At 41.6% G+C, this 19945-nt stretch overlaps 1 protein-coding gene across 4 annotated transcripts in view; it reads left to right on the forward strand.

Annotated features, from left to right (window-relative positions):
• Positions 1 to 16939, forward strand: part of SPHKAP (SPHK1 interactor, AKAP domain containing) — a 63195-nt gene extending 46256 nt beyond the window's left edge. For 2 of the 4 annotated variants that reach the window (XM_050307898.1, XM_050307899.1), the window contains exons 6-12: positions 1079 to 1334; positions 1610 to 5351; positions 8732 to 8911; positions 10806 to 10892; positions 12782 to 12834; positions 12919 to 13103; positions 14737 to 16939. In XM_050307898.1, coding sequence (XP_050163855.1) covers positions 1079 to 1334; positions 1610 to 5351; positions 8732 to 8911; positions 10806 to 10892; positions 12782 to 12834; positions 12919 to 13103; positions 14737 to 14880 — 4647 coding nt within the window. In that variant the 3' untranslated portion in view covers positions 14881 to 16939. The remainder of the gene's footprint in view (positions 1 to 1078; positions 1335 to 1609; positions 5352 to 8731; positions 8912 to 10805; positions 10893 to 12781; positions 12835 to 12918; positions 13104 to 14736) is intronic. The other 2 variants (XM_050307901.1, XM_050307902.1) reach the window with 1 other exon arrangement.
• Positions 16940 to 19945: the final 3006 nt, after the last annotated feature.

A 19945-nucleotide genomic window follows, 5' to 3' on the forward strand; every position in this document is an offset into this window, starting at 1 on the left:
TGCTAATCCAGCATAGCACTCATCCCACTGTCTTTATTTCTAGATATTTGCTTTGCATTCACACTCAAACACAAAAGGTGCAGAATGGGGTTACATTATGGTAGATACTGTGCAAGTACCCAGTGGGTTCAAGGCATCTCTTGCACAGCTTAAAATGTACTGCCTCAATCCAAAATTGGTTCCACCCAAGCTGGTTCCTTCCTAGGGGCCTGGAGTTAAAAGCACAGGATGACAAACTTGCAAAAGCTTGGCTTTGCCTCAGAGTACATCCATACAACAAGGGCAGTCCCATGCAGAGATATCGACTTAGCTCTGCTGTTGCATAAATGTCCAGCAGTTTTAATATCAATAAAAGGAGGATAACAAGAGTTCCTTTCTCTCCGTCTCTGTCCAACTTTCAACTTAATTGTACTGCCTCTCTGGGTAAGACAGTTTTATATAAAGGCTCATCACATTGTGCACTGGAGCCCTGTTTCCAGGGGGAGGTTATATAGGCCTGAAATAACGGGGCTTTGGACAAAGAAGGAACGAGAGGAAGAGCAGCAAAGAAGCAAAATAAAACACTGTTTTAAAACAGGCTGTAGGAACACTAAAGGTGACCTGTTCTTAATCTTGTCAGCCAGCATTTACAGCGCTGCCTTCAAACAAGCATTGCAAGGGAAATGATCCTGAAAGGGAATTCATGCCCACAAACAATTCCCTCGAGAGACAGGTAATGCCGGGTGGTGCGAGGCCATTAATAACAGCACGTCAGATGGCTAACTGCAAATAAGTCTCTGTCATTAAAACAACGAGTTGATTGAAAACAAACAACTTGGCAATTTCAACAAAATTGCCAAGTATCTCCTGTGATACAACTGGGTTCTCTGCTAAAGCACTTGTATGACAAAAGCTGTCAGTCCGAGAAGTCTTATTTTGGCACATGTGTAACTGCATACTGTGTTACCAACATTTAAATGACAAATCGCATCGCATCTTTGCAACAGAACATTCTCGAGATATTTATAGAGGAAGAAGCTTAAAATAAGTTTGGTTTGTTTTTAATTAGATAACTCTCTCAGATTCTTTTCCCTTCTAGTGTCCTTGGATGGCAGATGTCTGCTTGGTTCAGTGTGCAAGGGGGGACAGGAGAAACAGCGCAAGCTGCATCATTTTTGAAATAAACAAGTTTCTGATTGGACTTGAGCTCGTTCAGGAGAGGCAGCTGCAGACAGAAACCCGTGTCTTAAAGCCAGAGGATGACACAAACTGCTCCGTGTCCTCAATAGAAGAAGATTTTCTCACGGCATCAGAGCACCTCGAGGATGACAACGAGGCTGATGAATACAAAGCTGGTAAAAGCAGTGGGACTGAGCATAATTCTGCTATTGTTGGTATTGCAAAACTGCTATGGCAATGTTGACAGAAATTGCACTTGATTTTGATTCATGCATATGTAATTCAGAAAATGGACAGCCATTCCTATTTCTAAATTGCTGTTCAGAGACAAGGATACATGGCTGTGCAGTAGCTTTACAGAGCAGTGATGTGGTACACAGTTGTGCAGCTGTTTTCTTTTTAAAGCCACTGAGTACTCTGAGAAAAACTGATTATCTATTATTCTTAATAGGTCATGAAAAAGTAAATGTTCCAGAAGCATCTTCAGATGTCAAAAAAAATAAAGGAAAGGGATTTGAAAATATTCACTACAGAAAAGCCAGGTTGCCATTCATCCTTGAAGGGAATTGCATGAATAAAGATAATGGAGCTACTCAGGTCTCTGAAGCTGTGAATGTTGTGGCTGAAGATGGCCTCTTACAACCTGAAGATAAGTCAGACCAGGAAGTACTGTGGCAGAAGGAATTAGCTGAAAAAGCTACTTCATCATTTAGTACTACTAATTTGACTGGTGAGGTTGAAAGTTCTTGCCCAGCCCTCATGTTAGAAGATGTATCTTTGACCAAAATGGCTAAAGAGGAGCCGGAGCCTGTGCGTGACCCAACAACAAAACACAACAGTGAGACAGATGGGGAAGACTCTGCAGGTATCAGGAAGACTGATCCTCCCTCACAAAATGAGCAGGGGACCACGGGTCAGTACGCCACAAATTTGGCAGAATCTGTTCTGCAGGATGCATTCATTAGACTGTCACAGTCTCGACCCAGTTTCAGCGAGGAGGCTGCAGTCAGCATCTCCGTAGGAAGCTCCTGTAAGTCAGAAGATGTATCTGCTTCCCGGTCATGGAACGAACTTCCAAAGATTGTCATAGTGCAGAGTCCAGACAGTTCTGAGAACATTCCTGACTGGCCAGGGTCTGCCTTCCCCAGCCTGTGCCACTGGACCGAGTCAGAAAGCTCTGCTGAAGTTTCGGATTACTTGGAGGAAGAACACGCGAACGGACACGACCAAAGTGCGCTGGAAGTGGCTCTGGCTTGTGCAGCCACTGTCATTGGAACCATTTCCAGTCCCCAGGCTGCGGAAAAATTCAGGCGGGACCAAGAAGTCGCAGACTGCAGGAGCAGAGCGGTTGTAGATGAAGAGGTGCACGCAGCACCTTCACAGCTACCTGATGACTCTGCTGACGCAGAATATTCCTTTCCATCTGCGCTGTGTGGCATGACTCAAGTAGCAAGCGCTGTGGCCATCTGTGGTCTGGGAGAAACGAAGGAGGAGAAGTACCCTGTGACCTCAAGTGGACTTCTGTCTGCTGCTCAGGCCTCTGCAGCCATTACTCTGCACTGCAGCATAGCTATAGGAAGCAGCATGGACAAGCTAAATGAGAGCATTGCAGAGGCGCTTCTCAAAGAGGCGTCCGTCATTTTGACCAAACCCAACACGTACAAAAATGTAGGGCATTTTATGGAATCCATAAATGGGAAAATTATTGAAACAGCGACGAGGCCGCGTGTTCCGCGCGCTGATGAGGTAATCAGGGATGAACTCGCGCAAAACTTGTCCAATATTATCCTACGGCATTCTATGGAAGAGGTCAGGAAGAAGAGGCAGCTGCATCCCCGTTCAGAAAACAGCTCAAGTACACAAGACATTTTCACAGAGACGGCAAACGAGTTGCTTTTTAATATAATATATTTCACTTGCAAGAAGATGAGCGACATAAGGCAGGTGGAAGAGTGTTCCCCTCTCTTTTCCGAGGGCAGAAAAGCGGAGAAGGTAACGAGAGCAGAAGGATGGTCAACACCAGCAACAGCACGTGAAACTTCCCACAGCCCCCTTGATCACTCTGCTGCTAAGCCATTGGGTACATCCTACAGCACCAGTACTAGCAAAGATCTTGGAAGTGTCACAACCACTTGGAAAAGTAATATGAAAGACGTAAATAGCAATGAAGGGGCCACGCTGAGCTCAGAACCAAGTGGAGATACGGAGGATAACACACCTGATGGAAAAACATCTCCCAAGAAGAGATACCTGAAAAGAACTGCACGAGACTGTTACAAGTCGCCAAATCGGAGCAACAGTCAGCATCAGAGGAAAGATTACAGATCATTTTCGGACAGAGAAAATACCTTTGCAAGCAACGAATGCAGACACGGTGTTCAAGAACAGCTGTCTTCCAGTGCCACCACGAATGCAGAAAACCAAGCCAAGCATAAGTGTGATTCTGTGCTGAATAATGATGTCCAGCTTAGCTTGTCTTTATTAGGAAACCATGTCTTGCTTCCTTCTCAGCCTGTGCTACAGGTGAAAAATTCAAGAGACAAATATTGCATAGCAGATTTTGCAGAAGAATTGGCAGAAACAGTTGTCTCTATGGCAACAGAAATAGCTGCCATTTGTCTAGAGAATTCAAATGGAAAGCAACCCTGGTTCTGTGCATGGAAGAGAGGCAATGAATATCTAGTGACCCAGAGTTTGTCATGCAGAACCATGAAAAGGAAAAAGGAAAGCCACACTAATGGTTCGGTGGTTCGGAAGCACAGGGCGCCTCGACTAAGTGAGATCAAAAGAAAAACAGATGAGCATCCTGAGCTAAAGGAAAAACTGATGAATCGGGTAGTAGATGAATCTATAAACCTTGAGGACACACCTGATTCAGTCAACATCTTTGCAAATGAAGTGGCTGCCAAGATCATGAACCTCACCGAACTCTCCATGGTTGACAGCATCTGGCAAGGTCCAAACCACCCCAGGAACAGACTGCACTGTGAAAGATGGAGCCGAGCCAAGGCCTCAAGCTGTGAGAGCATTCCAGAGGAGGACTCAGATTCCAAAGCCTCTTTCCATACCTTAGGCCTCATGAACAGCTTTGGTCAGTCTTTGAGCCAGACAAGTTCTGTCTCAAAGCAGTCTAGCTGTGAAAGCATTACAGATGAATTTTCCAGATTTATGGTGAACCAGATGGAAAACGAAGGGAGAGGCTTTGATTTGCTACTGGATTACTACGCGGGAAAAAATGCCAACAATATCTTGACTTCTGCTTTGCAACAGGTAGCCAAGAAAAATGGCCATCTGAACGTACGACCGAGCTGCCCGTCCAAACAGTCCAGCACGGAGAGTATAACAGAAGAATTTTACAGGTACATGCTCAGAGAAATCGAAAGGGAAAACAAAGATAACCTGTCCTCCCCTCGGAATTCAAAGGACTGGTGTGACAGTTTGCTACCACCCTCTCTACGGTCACCTTTTTGCTTCAGGCAGTCGTCGATGCCTGACAGCAGATCGTCAGGCTCCAGGCTTACGGTTAACGTCCCAGTCAAGGCGAATTCCTTAGATGGATTTGCCCACCATCGCCAGGACTCCTTAAGCGTGCAGCCAGCCAGTACTGTGGCCTCTTCAGGCCTTTGCAAGTCTGACTCGTGCCTGTACCAAAGATGCAAGACCGACCAGATAACAGACATGTTGATTCACGAGACGTGGGCGAGCTCCATCGAATCTCTGATGCGGAAGAACAAAATCATAGCAGATGAGGCAGAGGCTGCAGAGGCAGAGCAGTTCTACAGCGATTCCCCGCCGCACGTGGAACAATACGCAAAAAGACTGGCTGCAAATATTGTTGAAAGCGGTAAGAGTTTAATTGTTGTCCAGCAGGATTCCTGCGACTACACCAGCCGAGAGCAGGGGCCGGAAAGCAAACACCCCCAAAGCACAGCTCAGATACAGTCAAAACCCAAAACGGATGAAGTGAGTTTGGATGAGAAAAAAGAGCAGGTGAAGAGCCCTGGGAGCCTCCCTGCAGGCCAGCACAGGGAAGTGCCTTTAATTCAGATAGAAACGGATCAACGGGATGAGCCACACAAAGACTCAGAGTCCTTAACTTCCCGTGGCCCCTCCGGAAAGGAGCATCGAAGCAAAGAAAAGCCTCCAGAAGCTCTGGATGGAAAACACACCGTTTCCAGTTCCCCAGCAAACAGGTGAGTGACAAAGCAGCAAATCAGCATATTGCTTTGGTGGTTTATTTTCCCAGAAAAAGTTATTTTGATAAAGGATAAGAATATAACTTCTAAAGAAACAAACAGTTTAAGTTGTGACTACAGGTTTCTGATGGCATGAAATCAGCCAGTCGAGTATGAGAGTGCTGATTTCTGGAGCAAACTTCAATATGACAACATTATGGTTCTAACATTCAAACTTACTAAGAAATAAGTTTTCTCTCTACAGATATTTAAGTCTCCTATAGTCAAGACAAGAAAAATTGGCAAAGCTTAAACTTTCATGTAGCGCTGGCTGATATCTCAATTTAAAAAAATAAATAAATAAAAATCAGTGTTAGTGTATGACAGAGGGTAGCAGAATTTGTAGTTCTCTGCTATGCTTGTTTGTGTAACTAACGCTTTGTGTACCTGAAAACAAGACCAAACTTCTGAGAGTTGGAAGTTCAAATTTGTGTTTACAGTCTGAGCTACAAGTAAGAAAAATTCTTTATTGAAGGAAATAAAATATTAAAAGTACCCCTCACCTCCTTTAGGTTCAAGACTTCTCTGGTAGAATTTAAATAGAGAAAAAAAAAAACATTACATTTTATTTTAATGCCATTTCATGACGTTTACACCACAGCTTACCACCCTCTCCTTACAGCTGTACTCCTTTTCTGAAGAAATCTGTAGCTTGCTTTGACTGTGGCAAAGTGTGAGCCCAGTCTGAGAGTGCAGTGCAAATGTAAAGGATTGCTGTGGGTGCTCTGAGGTTAAGAGCAATGCTCTCTCCCAAGGCATTGCCTATTTTTAACTCTACTTCTTCATTGTCTCTGTTACTTTAATGGTATCTAAACTGCCAGTTCCTTGGAGCACTGCAGCACCCCCTTATCTCAGAGTGGTAGGGAAGGTGCAGGTGCTGCTAGTGTTAGAAACCATTCTGTAGCTCATTTTATTCCAGGCAGCGCTCTGTTTTGGCATTTGACAAAGCTCTGCTTGAAGTGAGAAAGCACATATATTATATCTACTTGCCTGTGTATGTTAACAATTAGATGGATAATTATCATAGTGTCACTAGTCTTTCATACTGATTCTCCCCCACTAACCTTCCTCTTCCTTAACATGCAGCCTGCTTTTAGTAAGATATATTTAGAAATCCCCCTATTTGGAATCTTGACTGTGAAAATGAAGTTATTTTGGCAGTTTATGACCCCTTTCATAACAACTTTTCTTCTGCCTTTGATGCAGAGTTCCCCAAGTGGCTATGGGGTGTTTAAAGCAATAGGATTGGTAGGGCTGAATAATCAGAGGCTACACCACATGAGCATTCTGGCTCAGCAATGCAGTGCAGTTCTGAATCAATTCATTCCCTTTCCATACATCAGCTTTCTTTGCAACATGCAATGCGGATTTCTTTTAGAGGAATCTCAAATAGAAGCTGCCCGAGTGTGTTCCAGATGTGCTCGTACCCCTGCTGGAAAGGCAAAGCTCTCTGTGGTTCTTCACACAGATCTGAACCATTTGTGGCATAGCTGGCTGGACCAAGTCTATCTAGGCTGAAGTGAAAACCTAAAAATATATAATGTAGCTATAAAAGCATTAGCAGCAATTGCTTTGATCCACTCCTACTGCATGAAACTACTTGCTAGTTCAGATACAGGCACAGAGGACTCCAGGCAAAATATCAAGCAGACATACAGTCAATTAGGAATAAAAAAAGAAAAAAAAGCTGTGCAGGCTTGGGGAAGAGGTCTTCAGCAACGAAAAGGAGCTGTTTCTGGTATGTAGGCAGTGCAACAGACCCAGTCCTGTCACACAGAAACTGTTCCAAGTGACTGTTCACAAGTGGGGAACTGTCAGTTCAAAGCATTGCTACTCTGAGATGTAATTGCATAATGAATCAAACAAAACCCAAAATGCCAAGAAGCATCACCCACAGAAACCTCTTGTGTTTTGGACCAGGCACCAGGAGCTACCTGCCCTGTATTAAAAATCTGAATAACACCACTCCCCTGCAACCTGGCTGCTCAGAGCCCCCGTGTTAGTGCAGATCTGAGCTCTGCCCCTGAGGGGTCAGGGATGACAGGCACAGTCACTTGGCAGATGCTCCCTGCCTGCTAGAGCAGAGCCCTTGGGCAAACAACTCCCATTCTCCCTGCACAGCCTGCCTCTCTCTCTGTCACCCAGCATTAATGCAACAACTTCTGAGAGCAAGAGCTTGGCAAAGGGAGACATCCACAATGATATTGTCTCAGGATATTCTTAATCAAGGTGATGACTCAGGAGCAATAGTGTTCCTGGTGCAATCTCTTGCACTAACTGAAGACCAGTGCCTCAGTCATAACTTAGGTACAGGTCTGAAAGCAAGAACTTCTCTAGAGAGATCCTGCAGAGAGCTGGCAGTTCACATTGCACTGCTGTAATCACTAAGTTGCAAATGCAGACCATCCAGTGAATAGAACAAAACTACAGTTTTGCTTTCATTAATATTCTGGTGCTGCAATGGTATCATTGTTGTGGGGATTGATTATATTTACTTTTCTCTCTGTGCATCAAAAGACCAGTTTAGCTCTGAAAAGTTACCATAAATACAATTTTTATTTTTCCTCTCTGTGTATGTTTGTGTGAGTATGTGTACAAACATATGACACACACAATTATATAAATACCTGTGTGCATATGACATTTGTCAAGTGTTCAGAATTAGAAAGCATTTTTCCCTTAACCCTTGTACTTTCTGAACTCAGACTGGGTTCCATACTCAGCCTGGTTTCTGACTACCTGCTGGAATATATTGTCCTTCCCCAACCTGAGCAGCAAAGATCCAAGGGCACAGAAGGCTGAGAGTCATTAGTCTTTTGCAACCCACAATACTTTCCTACTTTTACTTCTAGGCCTCTTCAAGATCTACAATGCTAAGAGAGTAGAAGACCCCCACAAGAAACTTATTCACCCATTTGTAGGAGAGGGATTTAGTGCCAGTGTATATTTCCAAGAAATGCTGTCATTCTGCACTAACATATATCATATATTTCAACCACTGAAGTGCATTAAACAACAGACCCTCACAGTGATCAGTTCTCTCCATGCAGGTAAAATCCTTTTGTACAAGTTAAACCATTTCTATGCACATTTCAGTGCAATGTTTACTTTGGTTTGTGTTTATTTGTAGCAGTCATAAGAAAATCCTTTTTTAAGAGCATCCCAGACCACATCTTCTATTGGACTGTACGGATAAATTATAAGCTTGTCCAGTCTTTTGCATCTATAGAATTCTGCAGCTGGGTTGACTTTAATGAGCAGCATTGCCTGAAGGTTGGTGCCATCAGTCTGTTTGCCTGTACTATAATATCAACATGCCTTCCTTATCACCCTGCCAGCAACAGCCCTCAGAGCAGATCGGATGCTGAAATCATAGGAGAGACAAAAACAGCTGAAGAATTCCCAAACCATCTCAGCAGCAGTGAAGAAAGCACTGGCAGCTGGTCCCAGCTAGCTAATGATGAGGACAACCCTGACGACACAAGCAGCTACCTGCAACTGAGCGAGCGATCCATGAGGTACCCGTGTTGTCTGTTCTCACTCTACAATATGGTCTATCAACCCAGCCAGTGATTTCCCTGCCATGCATCAGGAGTGAGAGGGCAACAGCTCGAGACTGACTCAGAATACTGTAAACAAAGCCTAATGGTGCACTTTATCTCCTTGTTTTTTAATAAGGGGGAAAAATCATCCACCTTTGGGTTGTCAGCCAGGTCTTTTTATTACTGGTGAGCAGCTAGATTCAGGCAAAGGAAACACTTCCTGGCACCACTGAAGTGCCTCAGTCCTACAGCAAAAAGGCCATCAGACAAACTAATTGCTGCAGTCTTTCTTTTGATTTATTTGCTACTCTTTGCATAATGTTTGTTTTGACATCTCCTTAGCCAAGGTTGAGGAGACTGCTATTCCCACCAGGAGAGCAGAGACTGAGCCCTGATCTGCTTAGACTTAGTGCAGATTAACAGAGGATGACCAATGCTCCCTTGAGTAGACATAAATTCCAGAGCTCCCATAGCCATGTGCTGCTTTTTGTACCTATTCAAGTCAGGACATGTGTTTAAAAATGTTATCTAGTCCTTGGAGTTTATATAAAGTGGTGGTAGTTTGACTTCAGCCCTTTCACGACATGAAATTGAGCAAGGTTTTTTTCTTCATATGCTCTTAGACTAGGTTTTAAAATATTGTCAAGTAATTACAACTTTCTCTTGAGTATTAACATGACAAGGAGGTAAGACATTATGGTAATGAAGCAGGGAAAAGAAAGAGTCTCTGTCAGAAAGCACTGTTGGCCAGCTAAAAGGAACTGAAGAAAACATGTCTGTCAGTTGAACATTCATCCTGTTATTATTGTATCAACCTTTAACAAAAGTCCTGGGTCTGAGGGAGCTGGAGTATTGTGCCTTTCAGCTCTGCATTGAAACAGAAATTGCTCCAGCAAGTCTGAATACATGGCATGCTGGCACTGACTGAGAACAGCCTGATGGGGAAAGGAACTGTCTAATCAATCCTTCTAACGGAAGGGAAAATAATATTAGTTGCTCTTCCAGTAAAAATTAAGTGGTTCAACATGAGTTTCCACACAGAATTTGTTCCTGGTAATTGACTTGCAGGCAGCAAATTCACAACCTGCTCATGACACTATTACAATATCTGCATAAACATTCACTGTCACATTTATAATGATGCTCTAAAGTGAACTGGTACTATTTTTTCCAAATAGTCTCAGATGCACTGCTTTATGCTTGTGAAGAAGCATAAAGAGAATACTTCTCTGTATTTCTGGTCCCAGAGAGCACGGGCTTGAATTAAAATCTCAGTCTTTCAGAGTAGTCAGAAACACGAGGGGCCATCTCTGTACCCGTGGGTTCCATCAGATCCCCCACAGTATTTGGGGTCTGATGTAATACACTGAAACCACTGCTGGTTACAGGCATGGAGTCACCCAACAGGTAAGTGGCATGATGGGCAGCCAAAGTCTCACTATAACTCCCCATGTTCAGAGATATCTCAACCTCTGCAGGTTTCTTCCAGGGCATCTCTGTACCTGCTAAACTTCTTTTCGTGGACTCAAGCAGACGGGTTTTTCATTTGAGGCCAAATGTTCATTGCATAAGGCATGCACAAGAGGAGAGTCCCCTTCTTTTCATCATGCAGTCTGCAGCATCATTTGATGCATTGATGCACTCGATACATGCTCCATCTAGAACTATTTTAATAAAAGCCTCATTATTTTGAGCAGACTAATGTGCCTCATTCTGGGAGCCACTTGCTGAGCACAATTGATTTTGTGGAACTCTGCATAACAGGAGGCAGCCTCCTGACTTTGCTTTGTACATAAATAAACTTTTAAAAGATGTATGGAGACATGTTCAGCGCAGCTTGGCACTAATATTTAAACTTTTGCTTTGTCAGCAATGGCAACAGCAGTACAACTAGCAGTCTTGGCATTATGGACCTGGAAATTTATCAGGAGAACGTGCCATCTTCTCCTATGATTAAGTAAGTAGTCACTGAAGTGAGACTTGATGTTTAGTCCAGTTTTAACTGCAAGTTGTTTATGCCACCTAAAACGTGCCAAGCCCTGCTTTGCACCTGCTGCTGTGCCTGCTCATAATTTCAGAAAAAAGCACATGCAGGTGTCTGTGGAGAGTGAGAGCACTAGACAGTGAAAGATTACAGGAAAACCCACTCAGGTGGATCTCCCAAGAGATACTGGTCCATCAACCATTCTGTCTAAAAGACAGTTTTCTGCTGTATCAGTTTCCTGTTGTGTGAACCTTCTTCTCTGAATAACTTCAAACATTACCAAAATTCCACTGTTATAGCAAGTAAGGTCAGGCAAATAAGGATCCATTAAAGACAAAGAAAAATATAATTGCATTCTTTCCAATAATAATAATAATATTTTGGCCCACGGTACATCTTGCCTATTGTTTCCAGGCATGTTTCTACTGAACATGCAATTAAATTATCAAGAGATGTGCAAATACCTGCCTGAAGATCCTGGTACAACCTGCCAGCTGGTGACTGTCATGATGCAGCCAGGGCACAGCCACTGAAGAAGTGCTTAGACTGTAAATCACACACTGAATGTTGGAACTCTGTGAGGGCAGTGACATCAGAAAATTGTCACTGCTCGTTATCAGACTGTGCTACAACTGCCCTGCTTTCAAGAGGTTCTTTTTTTTGTAAGAAATCAGGGCATTCACGTCTCTGTAGAGTTCCATGTGTTCTCTTTCAGCTGCTGATTCCGTGACTAATGTTAAAACATTCCCATCCCCACATCAGCAGTGATACCTCCTACACGTGTTCCTAAACGTGTCCCTTCTCCCTTATATTTCCAAGGACCAGAGGGATAAATTTCTAACTCTCCTTGTTAGCTTCCAGGGGCCATTCAGGTCTTAGCCAATAGGCATGAGAAGTTTCTACTACCACAAATAAAAGTCATTTGCTGTTCAAAAGAAAAACTGGAAAAAACCCCTAATGATAAGGAAGTTATTAAACACCTATGATTGTAACCCAAGATAAACTATAGGTTGCATGCTGCCATTTTATTCTTTCCCATTTTTCAGTAACCACTACACAATCCTCCCGTGCTAGGAACAAAATCTTACACTTGCAGCATTCCCCCTGATTGAGAGCAAAATGGAATGGGGCAGCCTGGAAATGTGTGCTGAAAGTGCAATCCCTCCAGGAGCGATGAAACCAATGGAATAGCTGCGATATCAGCAGTGAATTTACAGTCTCCTGACACATGTACAAGAGCTCAGATATTGTGCTCAGAGATGGAAGCTAAAGCAGTGACCGCTTGCCTGTAGTTCAAGGAAATGGTACATAAGAAATTATGAATCTTTGGAAAATTTTGCAAGGTGTAAACAGAATTCATTTATCCAAACAGCAACTACACTTAAAACCAGCAGTAGTAGGAGTCATTGATAGCTATGACTGTATTTAATTATGAGAGATAAAATTAGAAAGCAAGACCGGAAAAGATTCAGCCAGGGAGTACAACACTGCAAAATGCAGATATTGGAAATTCAGCATTTCCAGCCAGGTTATGAGACTTGCTGTGTGTTACCATAATGTCATTTGCTTGTCATTCTGTAAACTGTAAACATACACAGAGCCTGGTGAAACATAATACATGACACAAACAATTCAAGTACTTCATCCTGCTACAGGAATAATGCTGCAATTCCCACAGCTTTTCCTGATTTACAGATTAAATAAATTAAATATAGTCGGCATTTGATTATTTCATCCTGTGTAACTTTTTTCTTGCAGTTTTCTAGGTCTTAACATTGAGAGAGAAGTTTATTCATCGTGAAGCGATGTTGTAGGCTGTTCCTAAGTGTGACTAATAAGCTTTGTTGTTGTTTGTTTCTAAGTGAATTAGTAGAAGAAAAGGTTTTCCTTAAAGAACAGACAGAAAATACGGACGGTAAGTTAAACCGTATCAATTAAAGCACACAGCTTGAAGTTAACACAAGTGATTGCACAGTAACTGTTGGGCTTATTTTTCCAGAAAGTACTTCTGAGCTTTCAGTGGGAACAGCCAACTGCCAAAAGGACCTGTTGGTGATAAACTTTGATCTGGAACCAGAGTGCCCCGATGTGGAGCTGCGAGCCACCCTGCAGTGGATAGCTGCTTCTGAGCTGGGAATCCCAACCATCTATTTTAAGAAATCTCAGGAAAACAGAATCGAAAAGGTATATTTATGGAATTAGCTAATTAATCACTGTAGCAGTTATGATTTATTGAAGTAATTGAGCTTAAAAGCAGGTTGCAAAAACATCTTCGCTACAGCGAGATGGCAATGCTACTGTTTATCAGAGAAAGTGATGAGAGCAGAAGTGTGTCAGAATTTAAGGGATGGGAAATATTTAGCAGACTGTCCAGGGCATAAGAAACAGCATCACCATGAGACCTTCTGCAAAGTCTCTGTAACATGCTTTGATGAAGCTGCTCACTTTTTCATATCAATGATATGATATATATTAAGTACCAGTGCCCAAGGCAGAATTGACAGAGTCCTTTATGTGGCTACATTTGAAGGGCTTCAGATGGTTTCAGGAAAGACCAAGAGACCCATTTCCAAGGTCAGCAAGAACAGCTCGAGCTTTAAGGTCTAAAAATATGTCACAGTATTCAAGGCAATTAATGAAAAAAGTAGTACAAAATCAGTATTTTGGTCTCTTAGGGGAAGATCATTTTGAGTAGCAGAGATATTGTTTGGTTTTCTTGAGTACATGCATTTGGGAATCATAAACATAATTTAAAATGCATTCAACAGCAACAGTCCAAATTGCATCTAATTAAAGAAACAGCTGTCAGCTTTACCCATGTGCTTTGGCAAACAGTTAATTCAATTGCAAAAATACACTAGAGAATAATGAAGCACATCCTGCCTACAACAGCGTTCTTGGAAATCACGTGCCTATTAAATATCATTAAAATACATATTAAAAGTTTAGGCTTCAGTATGTAAATAGCAAACAGCTACACTAACTAGACACACACAGTGTTTTCTTGTGTGGTTGAAGAGTGGAAACATAGAAGGGAAAGCTAATTGGATATTGTGAAATTCAAAGAAATAAAAAGCTTTGATTTTAATTTATGTGCTTCACAAAAAAAAAAAAAAAGGGACCAGATGGATGACACTGTGAAGCCTGTTATTAAATACAAAGTGGACAAAATTCAGGATTTTTTTTTACAGCTGCTTAAGAACATATATTTAACCTCTGGTTTCTCTGGAAATTAAAAAAAAACCCCACCAAATACAGATATTCTCTGCACATCAGCTACAACTATGGCCAATGTCTTCATGTGACAAAGTTTTACACAGAATTCTCTATCACCAGTACTATGTGAATATTTAAAATACTATGGAATGTAGATGTAGAAATACAGAAAATTAAATATAAATTAAAATATAGCTAATGGTAATGAAGAAAGATTTTTTTTCCTTTAAGATGGATAATCACCCTTCCATTATTTTGACAGTGAGTTGTTGATAACGAGGAAAACAGTGATCCTTTATCAAACTCACTTTCCCTGTTCTTACTTTCCTTGCAGTAAATAGGAAATAACTGATGGAAGCAGCTAATTTAGAAAATGTCATGAGATCCAATCAGTCCTTGGGGAGTTATGGAACTTCACAAATGCAGTTTTATAAACAGAAAGAACCTTTATGTTGCCGTGAAGTGAATGGTGTCCACTCTCTCCCCAGAGCAGTGCCCTTACAAAGGACTAACGGCAGGTTGTGTGTACACATTAAACAAAACCCCAGAAAACGTTAACCAAACCCTAAGTGTGTTTCATCTTGGTTGTTTTTTCGTTTAGTTTTTGGATGTTGTGCAGCTGGTTCAGCGCAAGTCGTGGAAGGTGGGGGATATTTTCCACGCCGTGGTGCAGTACTGCAAGCTCAGCGAGGAGGGCAGGGAGGTGACACCGAGCCTGTTCGACTGGCTCCTAGAGCTGGGTTAAGAAAGTTCGCCCGTCCAGCATTTCTGTTTTATTCCAGTTTAAACAAGCAGTGGTTTGTGTAACGCTCTGATTTCTGAACATCACCGAGTCAAACGTGCAAAGACACACCAACTCTACAAACACAGCACTGTTCCACGACTGACCAAGGAGCAAAGTGAAGCCAAGCTGTTGTTGCGTCTTTCTGTGTCGTGAGGGACTCCTGGCATTGTGCTATGGGATGTACTGTACTAGGAGGGGATGGATTTTTAGCCTTCTGGATTAATGGACTACACAGTAAAGGCTTAATTACCTAATACGTTCAATTTTCATCAAATCGATTAAATCAATCAGCTAAAAATGTACACTAATGTTCAGTTTTGAAACAACACTGATATTTGTACAGTTTAACTATCAGAACCAGAGTGTGTTTCAGGATGCCTGGAAACACCCTTGTCTCTAGATAACTGATATTTATGTTGGTTTGGGGTTTTTTTTAAATCCCCATAGTCTGCTAGGGGACAAACGCTTTTGAACACCTAACACCTTTGCAGTTAGATAACACAGTAAAAAGCTGCTGAAAACACATTTTAGTTTGTTTGTTGGGTTTTTTTCCACGTGATTGTTTCTCTTCCATAGCTATTCCTGATTCCTGTAATCTTCCCAAAGAAACAAAGTCGAGTCTCTCAGTTGCTATCCTTAAAAAAATCTCATCCCTTTTCCCTGGAAGCAGTGCAGTTATGCCAGGGCAGCGGGGGTACAAGCCCTGTCCTGCCACAGATCTGCTGCGTGACCGTGGGCGACTCATTTCACCTCTGTGCCTCAGTGTCCCTGCCTGGTAAAGGGCAATAACGACAGTACAGCTGTTACCTACAGTGCTTCTGTTTAAAGCACTGTGTAACATTCTACATATCAGCTAAAAGCAGTGAAAAAAAAATACTGTTTTGATTTTAGTGTAATCAAATACGTTGTTGATGAGGTGAAGAAATGCACATCTGAGGAGAGTAACCATCTCACCCTAGAAATCTTAATGTTAAATTTTTTTTTTTTTTGTAACTTACAAGAAAGCAGAATGTTTGTAAAAATTTCAGCAGACATGCGTGTTCATTTTGGATATAAGTGTTTGGACTACATGTGATAGTTCACGTTACTATGACATTTATATAACTGTTTGATAAGATGTACTATGGTATTGTCTTGTTGAGATGATCTGTTGGTACCATGCACTTGATACATTCTCTCGACTCTGCCAAAGAGGTTGGTTTTGAATTTAAAGGTAAAAATAACTTATGACACCACAGCTCTTCTGCAGTTTGTTTCTTTGAAAATACTCATCTTTCATCCCTCCTACCCAAACAGCATAATAGAATACCTGCCTGCTTTTCCCCAAAAAATATATTTAAGAGAAGTTTTATTTTCCGTATAACAGTATATGCTTCTGTAATATTTCCTGAGAAAGAAAACCTATCCTTTTGCACTAAATATTTTTGAAAAGTTTGAAGTAGTTTTAAATAATTTATGAAAAAGAGCCATATTCTCGATTTTATCTTTAAAACCATTCCAAAACTTGCATGACTTGCATCACTTCTTTGTTACAAAATACAAATTGTTGGTGAACCAAAATCTGATGTGGAGCATTAAACAACATGAGTGATTCTCCATCTACTCTGCAGCATAAACAGAACAGTGGAGGTTGCTTTACTGTCTGTAAAGGTCAGCTTATTGCAAACACTGAACACAACTGTGCAGTCACTGGACCAGCTCCCAGGAATTGCTGAACATCCATAACTCCCACTAAACGTGAGTGGCAACTCTGAATGCTCAGCACTTCTGAGGCTGAGAGCGAATAAAAAGCACCGAGAATTATAAAGTGCTTTGTTTGAGTCAGTAAATGGGAAAATGTATTTATTTTTAAACCAAATACAGTTAGTTGTCAGTAAAATTTTTTGCTGTGATAGAATAAATGTTTACTTATCCTACAAAGCACAAATATCATGACAGTTGTAACAGTGTGATGCAGTTTCTCTGTACAGTAGTTCTTAATGTTGCAATTTATTCAGAAATAAATTTATGTTATAATGTGCGTCCTCTTTGCCTTCCTAGAAAGTTCATGAATGGGCTTTTCAGTTGGGTTCATGGATGGATTTTTTTTTTTTTTACCTTTTAAATAATGTTTGCTTCTGCTGACTGGAGCTTCTCAAAGCTCTGCTTCTGAAGGAATGATGTGACCCATGGCCCTGACCAAAACAAATTAGAGTAAGGGCCAGGTCTTACCTCAGTACCAAAGCTACATCATTACCCAGGTTCCACAGTTAATACAAGAGATAAAAGGCTAATCATTGCATTCTTAGTATCACGGTAAAATAAAGAGAAATGACACGTTAACTGCTGAGAATTAAGTCCAGAATAACTCCCAATGTAAAAATCTCTATCAGTGCTCACTCTGGCTGCTTTCAGTACCTGCAAAAGTGGGCAGGGTGGGGAGACAGAAGCCCAGGAGTTTCCTCTACTTGTGTAAGTTTGCAGAGGTATTTCCTGCCCTATTGGTGAGATGCAAGGGTATTTCTACTGCTGAACAGAAAAGGAAACCACCACTTAGCTGAGTTAATCAGATCTGAACTTGTCCACCATTCATTTCTTCATCCTTTTTTTAAAAGTGAACTACTTTTTTAAAAGTTAACTACACATAAATGAGAACAGCATACTACACACAATCTTAGCTAAAAACCTCTCTGTATTCATGAGCAGGGAGGAGATGGTTGGGATCACGAGGGGGTGGTTGTTCGCTATCCCAATAAAAACTAAAGACATGAAAAATGAAATTTATATGAGCCAGATTCAAGGCAAACCAAAAGAGACGACAGGTTATCAGATGAGAGGATGTCAGACTTGTACACAGGATCAAGTGGGAGCTGGAGAAGTACTTGAAAGAAACGTCTCAGGAGATGCCCTGGCCGTGGGAGTAGCAGATACAGCTGCAGGGCTGCCCTTCCCAAGGGTGGCTTCCACCCCAGGTTTGACTTTACCACCCACATAATTGAGAGAAGAATTTGGCTGGTAGATCTGCTTATTTTTCAAAAGGTAATTCTACTGTGTTTGAACTAAGTATTTAAAAACGTCAGTTTTGTTTTGTTTAGGGTTCTTTTAATGTTGACATTAGTAGAATACCTCAGTATTGTCATACCTCGGAAGGTTTTCAAGGTGTCTTCAAGTAAATGAACTCTTTTCTCCTGATCTGTGATAAATACAGTAACCTGTTAAATTCAGCAGGTACCTTTTCTGAGGAGGCCAGTTTTACTGTTTCTCTCACCCTGTTTCAGGCAGAGCTGTTGTGTCAGACAAGTATGGGAATGTCACTGAGAATCCTGAAGTCTAAACTTTAAAATGCCAGGGGGGAAAAGAGCACCACTCCACTGAAATAAAGAACCTACATGACCTACTTAGAATAAAACAAGTTCCAGCTGAGAAGGAAAACACATGCATACTAGCCAATTTAAGAATTTTTAATTCAAGGCAGAGCCATTCCTAAGCCTTTGCCAAGTGTGAGTAAACCCATAATGCCTCTCTTTCAGTTGTTCAAACTCTGAACCCAGTCATTGCAAGGAACAGGCCCTCAGAAGGCAACTTGCAGCTGTGCAGCATTTAGCAGGACAGACAGTTATCAAACTAATTATCAAAATAGACAGCCAGACTAATTAAAAGAATTTGCAATGAAGTCAGGTCTGGCTGATGGATACTGCACCCTCCTCCCAGCTTCAGCTGAGAATTAGGCAGTAAAGTGCAGCAAACTGGAAAATAGAAGCAAGCAAGATATGTCTCAGATCCTTTCACTGACTACCCAGGAAATGCAAGTGATCCCACAGAAGGAGACAAAAAAGGAAATTCTCACAAAGTGCCACTTTCAGAACATGAGTGGGTGTGACTATTATTATCCTCAGCTATTCAGAAAGAGAACCCTGAGATACAAAGAAAACACGTCACAAGTCCAAGTACACATGGTGTGTGCTCACACAAAATCCTCATCCTTGGAAAGTGAATGTTCTGCCCTAGGGCAGTTACCTGACACAAACCTCTTTCCCAGAAAAACAAAAATTGTATATCCAGAGAGGTATACACAGAAAGGTCTAAAGGACAGGAACAATACAGAAAATACAATTTCCAGTGACAAGACTTCCTAAAGCACCCTTCAGAGGCCTCCTAAGGTAATCCCTTTCAATGAGGTCACAGTGAACCAGGTTTGTCAGCATTTCAGGATAATGTTGAAAGCCACGTCTCACTCCAACCACACAGTGATTAAAGCAGCAGCTCGAAGAATACAAGGTATATAGCAGCCAAATGTTTTTGCAAGGTTAAAAAAGCACCAGGTAACAGAGTTAGAGTGTACACATCCACTATTTTGGTTGCAGGAACTAAAGTGGAATTGGAGAAAGGGATCAAGCTGCTGGCAGATACACATTCCAGGAAGATGCATTTATGCAATGCACTCCTAATATTATTAAATCTACATATGGGTAAACCAAGGTGCAGAGAACCTGACACCAAAGCACTCATATGATGGTACTCAGAGTACTAGTGAAGCTCTTACAAGGCACCAAGCCAGCACTCCTTTCAGCAGTGTTGTGAATCACACCAGATGTGAAAATATTACACATTTGAGCAGGAAACCTGGATATTTTAACCTGAAAAGCAGTTCTACACACTCAGGAATCTAAGGAGAATCAGAAACGGAGCCCAGATGCCCTCCCAGTTCAATCCTTAGTGTATGAAACCTCAACTCCAATTTCTTATAAAAACAGGAAAAGAGTTCAAAACCAAGAGCTACTACAGATATTTGATTCACTAGCATAAGAAAAAAATCATAAAGGAAAATACAACAGAAAGTAAACCAACCTGAAGGATCAAGAAAAAACACCCATGCTTCCTAATCACAGCCCAAAGAATTTTTTTCACTTTGCAAGAGTTACATAGCACATCAAATTTCAGGTTTTAACTATGTAGTAGTATTTGTATACATTACACTGATTTTTCTCCATTTTTGTCAGCTGGAAACCCCCCATATCACAGGTACAAACTGATCTGGGGACACTGG

This window comes from Myiozetetes cayanensis, unplaced genomic scaffold (assembly GCF_022539395.1).
Source record: "Myiozetetes cayanensis isolate MyiCay16 unplaced genomic scaffold, myiCay2020 scf13, whole genome shotgun sequence".
NCBI classification, from domain to species: domain Eukaryota; kingdom Metazoa; phylum Chordata; class Aves; order Passeriformes; family Tyrannidae; genus Myiozetetes; species Myiozetetes cayanensis.